Here is an 18,251-nt window from a genome sequence, read left to right on the forward strand (position 1 = left end):
TGCAACATTGTTACCGTTAATGTTAATGTTTTTCTTATATTTAGCCCACTCATTGGTGGTCAAATGTTACCATACATGGAATAATTACGGTCCATTAAAGACCACTTAAAATATGTTTATTATTTATATTACAATTAGTGTAGAAATTAAAGTTAAAATATAGAATTCCAAAGCAAAGAGGCAAATTAGAGTCATTTTGTGGCTGGAAAAATAATAATTTTCATTTGTAATACCATTACCCACTAGGTGCCTGTATGGCTCTTTAAAAATATACATGTAGGCCTATCTAATCTAGTTGCTCAAAAAAGTATTGCAGATCATAACTCCTTACTTATTTTTAGGTTTTGCATTTGAATAAATATTTAGACATGATCAAACACTAGATTTCTTTAAAATATGAAGTTTTAAAACGTTAATAACTTGCATCCGATACTTGTATAAGCACACATACAAGTGAATATTAATGAATGCGAGCAAATATGAGAAATTAATATTTAACCCAAGAAAAGTTTAAAATAGTGTACTTTATATGTACAGTAGCCTATATACATATAAACTGATACTGAATACAGATTGAATCAATATTTGTGCCAATTTGCACCCCCCAAAAAAAAATCTCACTCCAACCTGAACTTAAAAAGTTGGCAACCCTGATCATGGATCAGTTGCCTGATATGCGCCTGATATACGAGACTGCACAACTATTAGCTGCCAGTTGCAGTTGCCAGAGGTCATGCAAGGATATGACTGACTCTAAAGAGTATTGTGAAACTAACAAAGCATTAGAAAGAAGAATTCCTCTTTCAGCTTAAACCAGTCAAAAAACACTTGATGCTTGTACAGATGTATATGCTTCTCAGATTCAAAAAGCCAATTCAAAAAGAGAAAGTAATTCCATAAAGTATGCAGTTTTGAAAATGTGGCAGATGTCATTTTCAGCAGTCTGGTTTGTGCAGTTCAAAATACATTCCAAATAGTGAAACTTTTATTGCGCTTGAGCAGACGTGTGACGTAGAGGGTTTTACACAATGTTACACATCAACTCACAGGACTGATCATTTGATCTGTGAACTTACTCATCCTCTCAATATCCCTCACTTAGGTCTAAATTCATTGAAACTGAAGAGGCATAAATCATTGTGTACTCATGTTGTGAAAATTAAAACCTAACTTATTGGTTTACTTATGTGTTGACCCTACGTCACATATGCTAAGTTAGCACATCATTATTTTCTACCTAAATCATGTGTTTGAAGAAGATAGAGCGGTATAATAGAAGATAGTGTAAAAGTTCCATTAATTAATTTCCTATAATATTATGTACCATTCTAGCAAACAGCAAATATAATATGCTAGTTAAAGCAAAAACAATAAGAGATGGTTCTATAATTAAACAGGATTACTCTCGTTACTCATCCTCATATCGTTTCAAAACATTCTTCCTTCCGTGAAACACCAAAAGAAATATTCTGAAGAACGTTCAAACTCCAAAAGCACCATAAAAGTAGACCATAAGATTTGTATATCATACTAACACACTACAGTCAGTCTTCTATAGCCATACTTAGTTTGTATGAAGCACAGATGAAAATCTAAGCTTTATTCATTTTCGTACTTGCCCAAAGGCAAGCCATTTTCTGTTATAGGACCAAATGAAGTCTCAGGGCTCTCAAGTTTTGAACTGAGTTCAGAGTGAGATTTTGGCAACAGCGGCGGGGGTTTGGGTGGGTACGGGGTTCTGATCTGAAAAATGACATTTAATAAACATTTAATTCAGCATTTCTTAGTGTGTGCGTGTCTTTCCTTTTATTTCCTTTCCTTCTGAATTAGAACTAAGGGCTCGACATTAAGCCTGTTTACATGCTGTCCTTCAGACAAATAAATCTGTCATTCACTTGTCCGAGTAAAACATTTGCTTGTCCAGAATTTTTGTTTTGTTTTTTTTGTTTGTGTTGTAAATATAATTTATTCTGAAGCAATATTCTCACCATTGTTCAATCAGCTTTGACATATTTAAATCTGCATATTTGTGATATTTTTACCTTTTATAAAGGGCATTTTTTCCACAATCTTGTTAAATATAGGCTATGCTTCAGCTTTCATTTTATATTTTTAAATTTGATCTATAAATTAAATTAGAATAAGACACTATAGGGCAGTTACCAATCAAATGAAATAATTTACACTGAAAAATGTTATGAGATTGTTTTACATATTTTTGAATATACAAATAAGAAATGTTGGAAAGATGAGAAAAACTGATGCTGATTATCTGGGAAACATTCTCTAACAGTTGTCATTGTTTGTGTCAAACAAGTTGTGAATTTGTTGTAACATTAACAGGAGATCATGACTTATTCTGTGCTCAAAGTGATGCTTGGAGCTCCAGTGGTTTTAAATGAGGATTATGGTGAACAATTCCAGGATTTGCTTTTTTTTTTTTTTTTTCACTGGTTGTTGCGTTAAATCTTACCCAGATACAATAGTGCTATTCTCTGATTGGCTATTGTGTAGCCTCTTTCTTTTTTTTTGATTGGCTGATAACTGGCAGGCTCGAACTCCAGGGGAGATGCGCTTGATTCCAATCCTGCCCGGTTCCATAGATAGAGTGGCGCGGCCAGATACATTTTGGGCGCTGCTGCATATTAAATATATGATAAATAGTTTTCTGCGTGAGAAATACAATGTGTGGCGGGAGTGTGTGACATAAGACCGAAATGAGTGACTGTCACGCTCAATGCATGACACTTGAGAGCCCTGAAGCTTTAAAGTTTATGATCAACTAGTTGACTGACTCCTGATCCAACTAATTTTATCCTTCTTTCTATTTACTCTTATTAACATATTAACTTTACATTTTATATGCCTAATATATCACCTGTATATTTATTGAAAACTAGTCAGACTTGTCATCCTGAAAATTAACATGTTAATAAAAAATTGAGGTTGTTGGTATTAACTGGCATTTCAACAGATGCTACAGGCAACAATTATGGGTGACGAAAAAAGGCTAGTAAACATGTCAACAGCAGATTTCAACAGCGCAACTTCACACCTCAAACCCACATTTTTTCACATCCTAATAACTACCCAAGGATTCAACAAATCCCCATGAAAGAAAACACTGAGATGCATTCAGCGGGCAGCAGTGCACATTACACATTGAAATGGAAAATCCTGACAATTCGGGTAGCAACTTTCAGCATACTGGACAAAGCAAAGACTTCTGATTTCAGTTTCAGTTTAAGACAGGACCATTCACAGAGAGAATTCCAGGGGCTTTTCTAGTGGAAATCCCATATTATCCAGATATCTGTGTATTAAATCTCTTTTAAATTAAAGTAAAACACAGGTCATATTTTCCAGTTTAGCTTCACCGACAGAACATATGATATGATATCAGGAATCTTTACATAATTTCCCCCTAAAAACTAAAATGGACTGACTGATGGATGGACAGACAAAGCCTTTAATTGGGATTGATGGATGGATGGATGGACGGACAGTCGAATCAATGCTTGAAAAGTGTTTAATTTGGATAGATGAACAGATAGATTTGAATGTTTACTTCGAATGGATGGATGGATAGATGGATGATTAGGATACAGTGACATACGGATGGATTATCTGTGTTGTTCAATGATAATGCATAGAAGGTCTTCTATCATGTGACTGATTGAGCAGAACGAGTGTTGGTACCTCTGGGTTGTGGTGGGCAGCAGCGGCGCAGCTGGAAGCGCAGGTTCTCTGTGCGCAGGTTTTGGCCCTGCAGGTGCTCCAGAAGCTCCTTTAGAGCGGGCCGGAATGTCTCGGTCCCAAACAGTCTGTAGCCCTGAGGGCTTGTTTCAATTTGGAAGTTCTTATACTGGGGAACAGGCCTGGACTCACACAGGTCCATCTGAAAGAAAGAGAGGAGAAATAGGGAGGGGGGGGTATGATTAACCACAAAATAAATAAAAGACCAGATAAATCATGCATGAGAAGAAGAATGGTGAAGGCAAGAGGATTTGTTAAGCAAATGTTAGGTGGCCGTAAACTGATCCCGTGTAAGATAAGAAACATTTTTTCTTGTTTGGCAGGGAGGAGTTGGGTTTCTGAATGTGACTAGCTATATTGTACATAATGCTGATAACATTTAAATGTACAGGAAACTGAGCACGGCACTATGTGTACATTCACTTCCATTATTTGTTACGACATTCAGTTCTGCATATATGCATGTAACAAGCGCACACTTTCTTTTGATCAATTCAGGTACATTCAACTCAATTCTATTTGAATAGCATATTGAACAAGGGAGTTAACACAGAAAAACAATGCAAGGAAACAGTTCATCAGTCTCTGATCCAGTATGTGTAACAGCCCCAATGTGGATTGTGGTTCTGCTCCAGCTACTTGTACAGCTCTCTCATTGAAAAATAACTGCCAAAGAAAATGATCTGAAAATGAATGCATTGTCATGGTCTTATCTGGTCCAAATCTGTACTAAAAGATACAGACACTAAAGCAAGATTCCAAACTTTCTGCCAAAACTGTGTGCTGCAATACTTGAAAGGGAATCAATGCAAGATATATCATATGAACACACAAAAGTATTTGTCGTGATCTGGGAAGGTGTACAAGAAGAACCAGATCTTCTTAATCTGGGCAATTTTAGACATGTCCTGTACAGGCAAAACGACAAAGGTTTACAGTTCCTATAGCTTAGAAAAATGGTTCTCAACTGTACAAATCAAACTAGACTTTTGTGTTTGGTGTGTGTATGCATGTATTTGTACCTCAATGCAGACAACAGTCATGATGATGTAGTTATAATCTGTGCAGCTCCAGCGCAGGACATAGGTTCCTTCTTCATTTCCCTCCAGACGGAGTTTATGAATGGCATACTCTGTGCTGTTTTAAAAGTTTGGGGTTGGAAAGATATTTTAATGTTTTTCAAAGTCTCTTATGCTCACCATATCAAAAATACAGTAATTTATTTATGTTTAATGTAATTTAATTAATTTGAAGCTGGATTTTTATCACAAAAATAATGACTTTATTTAACAATGTCTTCTCTTCCCTCTTACGCCATTTACGTTGTTGGCCTATTCACACAGTGCAAAGCTTCGGAGTTCTATGGCGGCTCACTATTGGCTGAGCACCACATGCATGCGCTGTGGTGCTTACATTAATTGCAAAGGGGGGTGACAAGAAAGAGAAGAGATTGTTGAATAAAGTCGTTATTTTTGTCTGTTTTTTGCGCACAAAGTATTCTCGTTGCTTCATAACATTAAGGTTGAACCACTGTGGTCACATGGACTACTTTATAAATGTCTTTACAACCTTTCTGGGCCTTGAAACTGGTCGTTGTCGGGTTTGGAACGACATGAGTAATTAATGACGTAAATTTCATTTTTGGATGAATTAACCCTTTAATTTCTTTAAAAAATAAATTTAAAAAGTAGAGATATATTTGGGCATCTACAACTAAAGAATACTAAGGGGTGGCCAATATACCGTTCAAAATTTGTCAACCGGCAGAGATTTTGGATACCTGCTGTCGTCTGTGTCATTAATCAAACAACAAAAGAGAGAAAATCTCTCACTGATATTGACTGAATCACTTTTGTAACTTTAATAAGAATAAATTTATATTTAAATTACACAGTGAAGACTATGCAGGGTTTATTTACCCATTTGATTACTTCATACAATTTATTTAGTATTTCTTATTTCTAGTGCTTGAAGTTTTTCAGGTAGGTCTATTAGTTTAGTCTTTGTTCTATTGTAGTTTGTTATCCTATATGTTTGTAATTAGTTTCTTTGCACTTATTTTAGCACTGTTTTACTTGTTTTTTTGTGATGTTAAAAAAGGTGACAAGAATTATGAAATTTCAATGGCATCAAAAATGTTTTTATCATACCAGATAGGCCCATGACAGCCATTTTCTAAATTCTGGACAACTGATGAGGGTGCGACTTCAGTGCACAGGTAATGATGGGCATCTACGGTCAATCTGAAGTAACCGTCCACCAGTGCAGCAAAGGACAGGGCTGCATCACGATAAAACAGATCCAACTCCTGCAAAGGAAAGAAGAGGAATACATTTTTTGAATAAGAGCTATATCTGTTCCTGTTTCTATTCACGTGAATTTTGAAGTCAATCCTGTTCATTTATGGATCATACGAATATGGATCATCAGCTTTTCATGAGGTGTATGGAAGAATTATACCATTTCCTGACCAGGTGCATAGTTCTTGTCCAAACTTGCCACAATCAAAATATATTTTGATTAACTTTCTACTAAACATTGCAATGCTGGGAAGCACTGTCCATTGTTAAATCTTACTGGTCCAAAATCAGAATCCACATAACATAACATTACATTTAATATCAAATATGTTTCTGGTTTGCTTTGACTGTATAATATCCAGCATGAATAGATAGAACTGCTTGTGCTGGAACTGAATTGCACCTGGTTAGGACACAGTGTTGCAGACGTTTGTCTTATCAAAATCTCATTGAAATGACAAAATTACCATGGTTTTATTGTCTTGTCTGTAAATGGTTACACACGACTCCTTAATGACAATGTGGGTGATTTCGTAAAAGTCGGAGAAAATTGTCCATCCGGTTTCTTTCTTTTTGTCATTCTTCTGTTTGTTGTCGGCCTTGTTCTTTTTTGATTTGGGTTTGTCTTTCACTATCAGAAGATTCTATTAAAAAAGGATTCATGAGAAAAATAAAAAAAAACACATTGGTAACAACCTTTGAAATAATTTATGTCAAAATGTTGTATCCAGAATTGCTGATAAACTTGTAAGCTATAAGAAATCTGTAAGCTTACATATTTTCTGAAACCATAAACTCACCGGTATAGACTTTCTCCTCCAGGATATTCCAGTGGTTCCGGATACTTGCACCTCATAGCCCAGTCCGTCATCCCCTAAGGGAAGTGTGTGGGCCGGAGAGCCCTCACTCTCGCCTGATACTTTTAGGCTCTTGGGCTCAATAGTCTCTCGACCCAAGCCCTGGGTCAGCGTTTCCAGAGTGGACAGATACTTGACCTTCAGGTCATAGAGGGTTATGTTGCTGTCCTGGATGGTCTTGCTATTGAACTCATTGAGAAAATTCTTGAAGACATTGTTGATGCGCATGCGCGTGAGGAAGTTTCGCTGCTTAATGGTGCGGTTTAGACTGTCCGGAATGAAGCGCTTGTAGCTACAGATAAAGAGAAGGATAAAACCTGGATAAAACCACTTGTTTTAAAGATGTGGTCACATTTACCATTGCTCAGTGAAATTTTGTGAACAAAATCCAGTCATTACAATAGGCTTCATACATGTCTATGCTATTGACAATAGACCTGTTTTTGCATGAAAAATTTTGCTGGAATTTCACTAATGCGACCACACATCAAGTGTGACCAATCAGAATCAAGTATTCCAGAGAGCCGTGTAATAAAAGACTAATATTTGGAAGTGCATTTTTAATAATACCGCTGTAGATCATTTTGCAGATGTAAGAGAAGATTGTGTGATTCACCTGGTCTCAGCTCCAGCTCCTGATAAGGGCAGATCATTGCCCTTGGCGTGATGGGTAATAGCCAAAACTGCCATTCCCAAACACTCGTTCTCTATCTCATGAAGCTCTGCCTCATTCTGGGGAACACGCACAGGAGCCAGTCCCCTCAGGAAGTCATACTGGCCCTAAAACACACCAAAACAGTAAGAGCACAGTGTATGCCAAGCGTAAAATATTAATAGGATCGCACACGCAAGCTTATAGACACTAGTGTTCACATTGCCACAGAGATGTTTGAATAAGTAGCAGTACTCTAAAAAAAAAAAAAAGACTTAAAAATACATATTAATTCAAAGAGAACAACCAAAATGATAACAACAGATACCACATGACAGAGTATTTGAATAGTGATCAAGCCACAATGCCCCTGTAGCACAAAACAGGCAATATTCATTATGTTTACCTTGTCATATTGACATGGAAAACCATGCTAGTGATACCTCAGGTGTTTCTTGAACTCACCTGTGCAAATAGGTAGTCAAGAGATGCAGCATCTAGTAGAGGAGTCCCCTCAGGCCCCTTCTGGGAGTTCATGACTTTCTGTTTAATGAGTGAGTGTCTCCAAACTGGAGACTCCGTATCAGTGGTGCCATGCCAGTTTGTGAAATAAAACCTGTGTAAACAAGTAAAATGAGTTGTCAAAGAACTGACAAGTGTTTCTTGAACTACGGGAAACGCATTTCAACCTTTTCTTCTTGTTATATGGAACATTTTCAATAAATATTGATTTACTTTTTGCTACTGTTCAAATGCCTTTCATGTTTACATGAATAACTGGAATATGTATTGTATAAAAATGCTTTTTTAATTTTTCAAAAATACAACCAGTGTAAACTAAAGTTAGTGTATTTGTTTACCAAGGAGGCAACAGCAGAAGATCATGCAATATACAAAAATAAATATGAAATGTGTTACGTGAAGAAAACAATGACAAATGTCATTATTACTGAACTGAATAATTCTGTCAACTTAAGCAAAAAAAGTGAAATTATTATATTTCATATTAATCGGGCAATATAGTTTATAGTAGTTTAAGAAATACCCTTGTATATCTATCAAAAGAGAAATTAAGTAAAACAAGTAGACAAATATGTACAGGTATATGTGGTTTATGAGGGCACAAAAGTGTATAATGACATGGGTATTACAACGTAAACATGGTTTATGTGTCCTCAAACCAAATGGCTTAAAAACACTAAACAGTGTTTTTTCTTTAATTCATTTTTAAGGCAGAAAGTTTTGGCTAGGTTTAGGGGTAGGGTTAGTGTAGGGGGATAGAATATCGGGTTTGTACAGTATTAAAACCATTATGCCTATGGAGAGTCCCCGTAAACCACATATTCAAGAATGTGTGTTCATGTGTGCACGTGTGTATACGTGCAGTCGAAAATCATGATGACAGGAGCTGATAACTTATAAAAACATGCCAAACAAACATTTTGACAAAGGCTTACATTATGTAAATATACTAACATATGCTACACGCAACACCAAATCATGTGTCAACAATCAACAGAAAAAATACACAAACCCATTGCCACGCGAGCGAGAGCTCATTGTAAACAGGAAACAGCACGAGTGAGAAAAGAGTGCTCTATGCCACAGAGGAAGAGAGGGTGCACAAAGGTTGACCATAACCTGTTTGTGAGCACAACAGGTAAGCTTCACACGGGGAGACAGCGATTCTGTACCCACCGCTCGCTTTCAATACAGTAGTTGGTTCTTATCTTAGTTTCACTGGTGAAAAGGGGAAGTTCAGGGGATCCTATGTTTTGCTTAGCAAAGAATCACATTTTATTGAACAAAGAAATGTCTTTCGAAATAGGAAAGGACAAAAACACTGTCAGATGATTTGCTTGTTTGTTTATTTTTTTATAGTGGAAAACCAAGCAGTTTTTGTTTTGTCCTAAATAAGGATTGTAACAGATTTGATACATGTGTGCAACAGGGCTCTGTAAAGAGACCATATGCATTTCTAGCATTTGAATGAAAGTAAACAGCTGATATTAACACACCACTGTCATCAAATGATACATTTCACAAAACCAAATCAAGAAATATCCAGGAAATTTTCCCTCTTCAAATCGTATTATTGAACCTACAGTATAAAAGTAATAGCTGTTCAGTCTGTAGTCCTAAAGCTCGCAAGAGAATTAGAATTTTTGAGCCATGGGTTCTCCCTGGAATCTCTAATGGGGTTTTTGAACAGCAGTCTTTAATTTGTGTGTAAAGCATTCACTTGTGGTCTCTTACCTCATACGGTAGTGAAGTTTGATGCTGGTCTCCTCTGTGATTTTGAACACATGATTGGGAGCATACCAGAGATCCTGGCTCTCTTCATACAGTGCAAACAGGTTGTGGCACAAAGGTGAGATGTCTGGGGAAAAACATTTTTAAAATTAGAGCCCGTTTCAAATGTTCAACTTCTCTCACAAGATGAGAGGCTGATGAAAAAAAACAAAACAAAAAACGAAATACACCACTTGTTACTTGTTAGTCACCAGCGAATAACCTCTTGAGATAATGCCTAAAAGGAACTAGTGGCTAAATGATTATGAGAAAAGTCCTATCAAAGCTTTTACTGGAACATAACACAAAAGTATGTCAAAGTTTGTACTTCTCCTGTGAAAAAGTAAAAAGTTAATTTGAAATGAGTTTCAAACTTAAAGAAAACAAGTCAGATCACAAAGCTTGAGGAATTGTAAAATATTAATTTTAGTATAATTGATTTGAATTGATTTTTATAATTTTCATTAAAGTAGTAATTTTGTTGTGTTTTGTCACTTATTTATTTTAAGTCTACACAGTTTTTATTATTTTAATTTATTTCAATATTATTTCAGTTTTAGTTAGTACATCAAGTTAAACTAAATCAGAAATTTTGGCTTGGCAACTAGTTGAAGTTTAAGTTGAACAAAAAGAAAATGATTACTCTAATTTTGCTTTGAAATATTGGCAGACACTTTTATCCAAAGCAATTTAATTCAAATGTATACATTTGTTCCCTGGGAGTTGGCACCCACAACATTGGCATGGCTAGTTCTATGCTCTATCAGCTGAACTGGTAAAAGGGTTATTTAAAAAAGGGGTAGGATAGAATACCTAACCCAAAATCCAGTGGCTAACTACTGGGTGTGAAAATAAACTGTGAAACAAACACCACTAAAGTTCCTCTCCAGCAGCTGCCTTCTTGTCTAATATAAACTTCCCTTTCCTCTCTCACTGTCCAAGCCAGCTTCTGTCCTTGGCCGCAATTTTCAGGAAATTCTGGACGTGACATTTAAACCCGGCAGCCATTTTGTGGCTTAATACTGATCAAGAGCCAAAAAGAGAGATATGCAGTTCCATTAGGAGATGGAAAGGGATGGACAGGGAAAGTCAGTCGCAGTGCTTCTCATCCTAAGGTCAATGTCTCGTCAGCCATATCACATGATGATACCAACAGTAAAAACCCTTTAAGTTCCTCTTTTGTATTCTGTGAAATGCTGATGATACAAAAAAACCCATTCCTCAATCGCACAATCAAAATATGAAACCGAATGTATGAAACGCCCATTGACTTTGATCTGTAAAAACTCTTTTATGGTTGTCCAGTTCCCTTTCTACAGCACACTTGATACTGATGGAAAAGGAACAAAAGTACACAACAAAAAGTGTACTGTAGCTTTGAAAAATTGCTGTCCAAACAGTTGCTGAAATGAGACATCACTGCTAAGAAAACAGACCATTGTGATCACAATCTATGTCCTGAGAGATCCATTAGATGGTGCTCTAAATAGGCGGCCATCCAAACACTTACGGCATTTCTTGCCAGCCTCCACGCACAGGTCCTCCGCAGTGTGGCAGTCTTTGGAGTACTCAAGCTGGTGCGTTTCAGGCAGGTAGAAGTGGATCTCCAGTCCTTTCATGACAGTAGGAACGGTCATCTCTGCCTTCCTCTGTTTTTTCATCTTCCCACATAGTAGCCTGCCCAGCTCCATGACTCTTAGGTTTAGCATCCAGACACTTCAGGATAAACAGAAGTAACAGAGAGATTTAGTGATGAACTGTGGGTCCCTGCCTTGATGAGAAATCATCTAAATTTAATGAAATAACATGTGATTTAAAAAAAGGTTACATTTATAACACCATCATACCTGAATGAACCATACAATTTCATTCAGTTGCATTACCGATTTTATGTTTTTGAAAGGAGTATCTTATGCTCATTAAGGTTGCATTTATTTGATCAAAAATACAGTAAAAACAGTATGAAATATAGTTACAATTTCAAATAACTATTTCTATTTATTCTAAAATGTTATTTATTCTTGTGATCGCAAAGCTGAATTGTCTGCAGTTTACAGTCACATGATCCTTCAGGAATCATGATTCTACACTTTAGGGCTGCACATTATGACAAAACTCATAATTGTCGATTATTCCCTTGAAATTGTAATTGCGATTATTAATTACGATTATTCTATAGCATTAAGCCTCAAAAGTCAAATATACATATAAGTAAAAATATGCATGGTATTATAATGTTATACTAAAAATAAAAACAAGAGGGGAAAAAACTTAATGTATTTTTCTTCTTTCTACTGGTTATCTTAAGTAAACAGAATAATATAAGTGGACTTTTTTTGTAATTGCGATTATATTTTATTGAACGATTACATAATTGTGGCACCTGTAATTGTAATCACTATTACAAATTCGATTAATTGTACAGCCCTACTACACTTTATAACTTTATAACTGAAAATGCTTAATATTTTTGTGAAAATCGAGATGCATTTTTTGTAACCTTTAGAAACAAGTTTTTTTTAGCAAGGATTGAGCCACTTTTGATAAATTGAATGTCCTTGCTGAATAAAAGTATATAAAACCAAGAAAAAAAAGGAAAATGTTGCTCTTTATCTTGACAATATGATCATTTGATTAATATTAATGACATAATAGACAGCGGAAGGTCTATTAGAATGCATTTACACCGCAAGGAAACTAGCACTAATACAATGTTAGGTCCACCTCTTTACATTCACTTAAACCATAACTGTGTTTACATTAACGGCTCACTAAGACAAGCATTTTGACCATTCACATACCGCGTATGAGCGTGAATATGCATGTGAATATTTGAAAGCAGCCGCTTGTCCGTCAGCCAAGCCGCTGTACTAATGATATTTTTGAAAGGCAGCATAATTAATAAAAGCTAGACTGGAGGGGGTGTTGAACACAAATCCTGGGACTTTACTAAAATGCAGTGAAGCGGATTAACAGCTGACAGCAGATAAAGACAACGGTAGCAAACAACAATGGATGATGACGGACACACAGGTGAATAACAGCAACAGTATATCAACACAGGTAGGTAATGACAAAAAGGAGACAAATATAGGGAAAGGGAAAAAACTGCATTTAGCTTGAGCTCTCTGTGACCAAGCAACAACATATGACTTTTCATTAAACATTAGAATTTTTTTTTTCATTAATGCCCTTCAGTGATTCCACTGTTAAATAAAGCGTTTTTTCTGACCCCAGCACTAATGGAGACTACGGTATAAATTACGCAGTTAGAATTTTCTAAAAATATGTAATGCCTTCATAACATTGCCACAATTTTGAATATGTTTTGAATATACTGTCCACCATGAGTCTAGCTGGAGACTCTATTACTTTAACCATAGTATTACTCTTAATCAACGGAAGTACAACATACTTAATGTCCTCACATGAAGCAATTTAATTCAACCACTCATCCTACGGCGAACATGATTGAGGGTAAGATGAACGTTGCTCGCATCCGAATCAGATGGTTTTGACTCAGTGGATCTCCTTTCAGACCCTGCAGGTCAAGACGTGTTGAGATGCCAAGATCCCTGCAGGCATGTGAAAGGACTTTCCTGAGATGAATTAATGCAAAAACAAACTGTGCTGAAAAAGAAATCTAATTGCAAACAGTTAATGACCACATTTGTCTTTAAAGTGGCTTTAGCGAATTCAAGAAGCTGAACAAACTGAGACAATTGCTTTGGCTTTATGAAACATTAGTATAATGAGATCACAAATCCACTCAACATTCAAGACCTCACAGCCTGGGTAGAAGATAGGGTACGATTTGTGTCCCCTTAATTATTACGCATTAGAAGAATAAATCCCATATTTTTGTTGTTAGAACTGAATACGCATGTGCATGTGATGATAATTAAAATCATTCGACATTGTCATAGTATTGGCTTAATGTGTTAAAGTGATGTTCGATTTTTTAAACAAAAATAAATTATTTTTTCTTTTATATAGGGGCATTTTAATATATCGTTAGCCTCATAGCATAATTGCCTAAGTCATTTGTTGGCCCAATTGAGATATCTGCCTAACTTTACTGTGAAAAAATACCTAAAAATGTTTTTTTTCTTGTTTACCAAAAACATTGAAATATGACTTAGGCAATTATGCTATGAGGCTAACGATATGGGAACTTTTAATTTATCAACAATCACTTGGTCCCAAATCAGGAAGCCCCTACTCAGTGATGGTTTACTATCTTAGGATAAATGTGCAACTCCGTATAGATATAAAAATCTGGATTTTTTTATGCATCTCCATTTAATTTTGTTTATTTAATGTTTATTAGACAATCATAAAACCTCACAAATCAGAGTTTAAAACAATTTTTCAATACATCACAAATTTTGGTAATAGGGTTGTAAAAAGCACAAACTTAAAGGGTTAATGAAATTTAGCCCATTGTTTACTCACCCTCAAGTCATCCTAGGTGTATATGACATTCTTATAGGAAGTTATTTTGAAAAGTGTCCTGGCTCTTCTTCTAATGGCAGTGAATTGTTTTGTTTTTTTAAGTCCATTAAAGTACATCCATGCATCATATAACTGCTCCACACGGCTCAGGGGGTTAATAAAGGCCTTCTGAAGCGAAGCGATGAGTTTGTGTAAGAAAAATATCCATATTTAAAACATTATAAAGCAAATTATCTAGATTCCACCAGATCGCCTTCCAAACCAACATACGTGGCATAATTTTTGGAATTACTATCACGAGAGGAAAGTTTTAGTTTTAGTCACATAACATCGGTTAATGGAAACGGCGTCATTTCGCAATAGTTTATCGACATTTAGAAAATATTAAGTTTTGCGCAAATCTGTAGGCTACTATCGAATAGGGCTGGGTAAAAAAATATTGATTTCTCGATTTTACAAAACAATATCGATTCTTAAATCCCAAGAATCGATTAGTCATCCTGTTTTCAGTTATGAATGATATAAACATTATAGCGTGCCTCCCATCCAATAAATGACAATAATCTTTGTGCTTTATTACTATTGATATGAAACAAAGTCTCAGATTTTAAATTACGTCTATTTTTTTTTTTACGAAATTCAAAAACATAACCGTTTTGGCACTGTGGCGCGAGATCGCTCTGCCACAGCTCAGCTCAAGAGAACCGGCAGCACGGAGTGCACATGAACGGATCTTCTCTTCCGCCTTAATACCAGTAAGAGCGAAATAAACATGAATGAGCATCTGAAAGTGTGTTAAAAGATACAGGACAACTTGCCGAAATCTGTATCATGTCACATAGAATAGCTCAATCAGTGTTTCAACCGCAGAAAGATGTAAGTAAAATGGCTTGTGAACAATGTCATGTAACGTCACATTTAGGCTACCTCAGAAAAACCATATCCAGTGTCCATAAACTTGTTAGTCAGCTAGAAAATTAACTCTAGAGAGGAGCATTTTGCTAATTAGATGCACCACATTACATAGGATAGCCTACTCACTGTCATTTTTTTAATGTTCTTCAATATTTAATGCATATATGTATGAATAAATCTGGCAAGTTTTTATGACAGACACCATTTAAATGTTTATATTAAAAAAAAAACGAATTGCAGTGGAATTATGATTATGTAATTGTAAAGTTAATATTAGAACTTTATTATTATTTTTTTTTTTAAATAATAATTTTGTGTAATTTAAGTGTTTGTATCTACAAATCAGTTCATTTTTACCTTCAATATTAGTAGGCTAATGTAGTATCAACTGACTCCCATAGTTTACAACATTAGTTCAGAAATATGTTTTCCTTGAGAAAATTTTCCATGTATTATACCTGATACATATCCAAAATAATCGATATTGAATTGGATCGAAACGAATCGAAAATCGAATGGAGTCAAAATCGAATTGAATTGTGAAATTTGTCTCAATACCCAGCCCTACTGTCGAACCTATGCATCGGCAGAAAATGCAAACAATTTGTTTGTTAGAGGAACAACTAACCTTAAATTAAAGGCAATAAAAGACCATGAGTCATCCAAGTCATATTAAGTGCACTGCCATACAGCCAAGTGTTGGGCAGTAGCGCTTAACTTCATTTTTCAGTAGCTCAGTTACTTTTAAAACAGTGTAGGCTCACCGGTAAAACAATTTTCGCTCAAATCCCACTCAAACATGACATTTATCTGTACTGTAGCTTATTATAGGCTACTTGTAGCCATTAAACAATGTATTTTGTTTCATATTTATGTTTAAGCATTATAACGCTATTTTTAAATTTCATATATATTGATAATTAAAAAAGCAAAAATGCGTAATATATGTCAAAGACATAGGGTCAGAAATGATTTTGACCACTTAAGTTTTTTTGTTGTAGAAAGCCTTTCTTTAAAGTGAATTTCGTTTTGTATAAATTGTATCTTAATTTGAATCAATGTTTCATCAACCAATTCCCCGTATTTATTAAATAAAAAGCAAATAGACTGTAGCAGACAATAATCTTGACATGAAGGCGCAGGAGCGATCACTTGCATTGCACACGAACTGGAGCGCGTCTCATAAATAATCCAAAACTCAGCGTATAGGCTACTTCTCCCAGACATGAGAAATATGTGTATAGAAAGCTTGAAATGTCCTCTTTTAAACGATTACGAAACAATTCGAAATGAAAAGAAAGCAAAGCGCACTGTTCACATGAAGCTCATGACTGGCGGTTCTGTTCAGAATGCTGCGAGCTCCATCACTGCGTGTGCTGTGAGTTTAACCTGCATTAGACTAATCCTGACTACTGAGCATTTCATTTAAGTTGCATACATTTTGTTCTTGCTCTGATGTTAAATTTGTAGCCATTTTGTACTTTGACAGCCAGTTTGAGATATAGGCTATATTTGAGTACTGTGTGTGTGATAGTTTACAAAATCAAATGATTCTGACAGTTTTTGCCATTGAAATGACTTGGAAAAAAAGTGTCCCAGTCAACCTGAATTCACCCCATACTATGCTAGTGCACTTTCTTTTATACATTTTAGTTCTAGAAAAAGTGGCTGGTAAAAAATATAAGTGGCTGGTAAAATTGGGCATCCACCAGCCACTGTTTTTTAACAAAAAAGTTAATTTCCCACCTTTGTTCATTTAAGGTGGTAAAAATTAATTTCCCACCCTGGAGACAACAATTCACTGCCATTATAATGCTTAGAAGAGCCAGGACTTATTAAATAACTCATTTTATTCGTCTGAAAGAAGAATGTCATATACACCCAGGATGACTTCGGGTGAGTAAATCATGGGCTAATTTTCTTTTTTGGGTGAACTAACCCTTTAAATTTAGGATAAATAGAAAATAAAAGAGCTTAAGCTTATATTTAGTTTAAAGTCCCTGTAAAGTCAAAACTAAACATGTGTTCTGAGTTCCTCACACCACAGATAAATGTGTTATTAACCACACAGGCAAATTTGAATCATAAAAAAATCCGGCAAGTACATAAAAAAGCTTATCAAAAACTTGACAAAATGAGCAGCATTCTCTGCTCTCAAACGCTGGGGGTGTGTCCGCTGTCGGCGCCGAAACCACACCCACTCGCGGGAAAGCGGCCATAGCAAACAAGACAACACTCACTGATCACGACCGTCTATGATCACGACGCACCAGATGTCGGCGGGACGGGAGGAATAAGGCCGGGGCGGGGGATAGTCGGTTCTGCAACGGATTATCAGAGAATCCCAGTTGTCTCCGGTGAAAGTTTGTAAATCCAGTGTAAATTCACTGCAGAGGCAGGTGTCGGTGGTGATCCTCAGCTCAACATCAAGGTTGCTGTTCACAAAATTATTCCACCTCTTCTTGATCATCGTGTTTGTTTTGAAAGCTGTTTTGTAAATTGTAGGCTATAGTAACTAACAGTACTGACAGTAACTCGCGTCGCGATCGAGCGGGCAAACTGATGCGAATGTGCTCTAGTTATGATCGTGTTAGGGGAGGAGCCAGGCTCGGTGGCTCCAGTGCGTCATCGAGCCACCATTTTAGCCCCGGCCAGAAAATCCTGAACACAGCAACGGTGAAAAACTGTTTAGCGGTCTAACTTCTGAATACAGAACTACATAGTTCACAGTCTTTGTAATATGTTTCAGCAATACATTTCTAATGTGTTTAGAAACAAAGCTCAGAATTGCCTTTACAGGGACTTTAACTTGGAAATGTTATAATCGTCAAGTATCTCCTTCAGGCGTACCTGATTCGTCAGAAATATTCCTTCGGCTGTTTCTCAAGGTTTTGCAGTTCAATAATCATCCATCAATCAATCAGTATCTGCGATTGATGCTCTTCTCTTAGCAGTCACGTCCTTATGCAGAAGCTTGTTTCAGCTGATATCGACTTACATAACAGAGCCATTACTGACACCCCC

At 36.0% G+C, this 18,251-nt stretch overlaps 1 protein-coding gene across 1 annotated transcript in view; it reads right to left on the reverse strand.

Annotated features, from left to right (window-relative positions):
* jak1 (Janus kinase 1) overlaps nt 1–18,251 on the reverse strand; it is a 41,094-nt gene that overhangs the window by 16,903 nt on the left and 5,940 nt on the right. Inside the window, exons 2-10 of the mRNA XM_079840802.1 lie at nt 11,368–11,573; nt 9,822–9,945; nt 8,031–8,181; nt 7,530–7,693; nt 6,857–7,205; nt 6,524–6,700; nt 5,907–6,064; nt 4,779–4,893; nt 3,700–3,898 (exon numbers count right to left, since the gene is read on the reverse strand). Coding sequence (XP_079696928.1) covers nt 3,700–3,898; nt 4,779–4,893; nt 5,907–6,064; nt 6,524–6,700; nt 6,857–7,205; nt 7,530–7,693; nt 8,031–8,181; nt 9,822–9,945; nt 11,368–11,566 — 1,636 coding nt within the window. The 5' untranslated portion in view covers nt 11,567–11,573. The remainder of the gene's footprint in view (nt 1–3,699; nt 3,899–4,778; nt 4,894–5,906; nt 6,065–6,523; nt 6,701–6,856; nt 7,206–7,529; nt 7,694–8,030; nt 8,182–9,821; nt 9,946–11,367; nt 11,574–18,251) is intronic.

This window comes from Gobio gobio (assembly GCF_949357685.1).
Source record: "Gobio gobio genome assembly, chromosome: 17".
NCBI lineage: Eukaryota > Metazoa > Chordata > Actinopteri > Cypriniformes > Gobionidae > Gobio > Gobio gobio.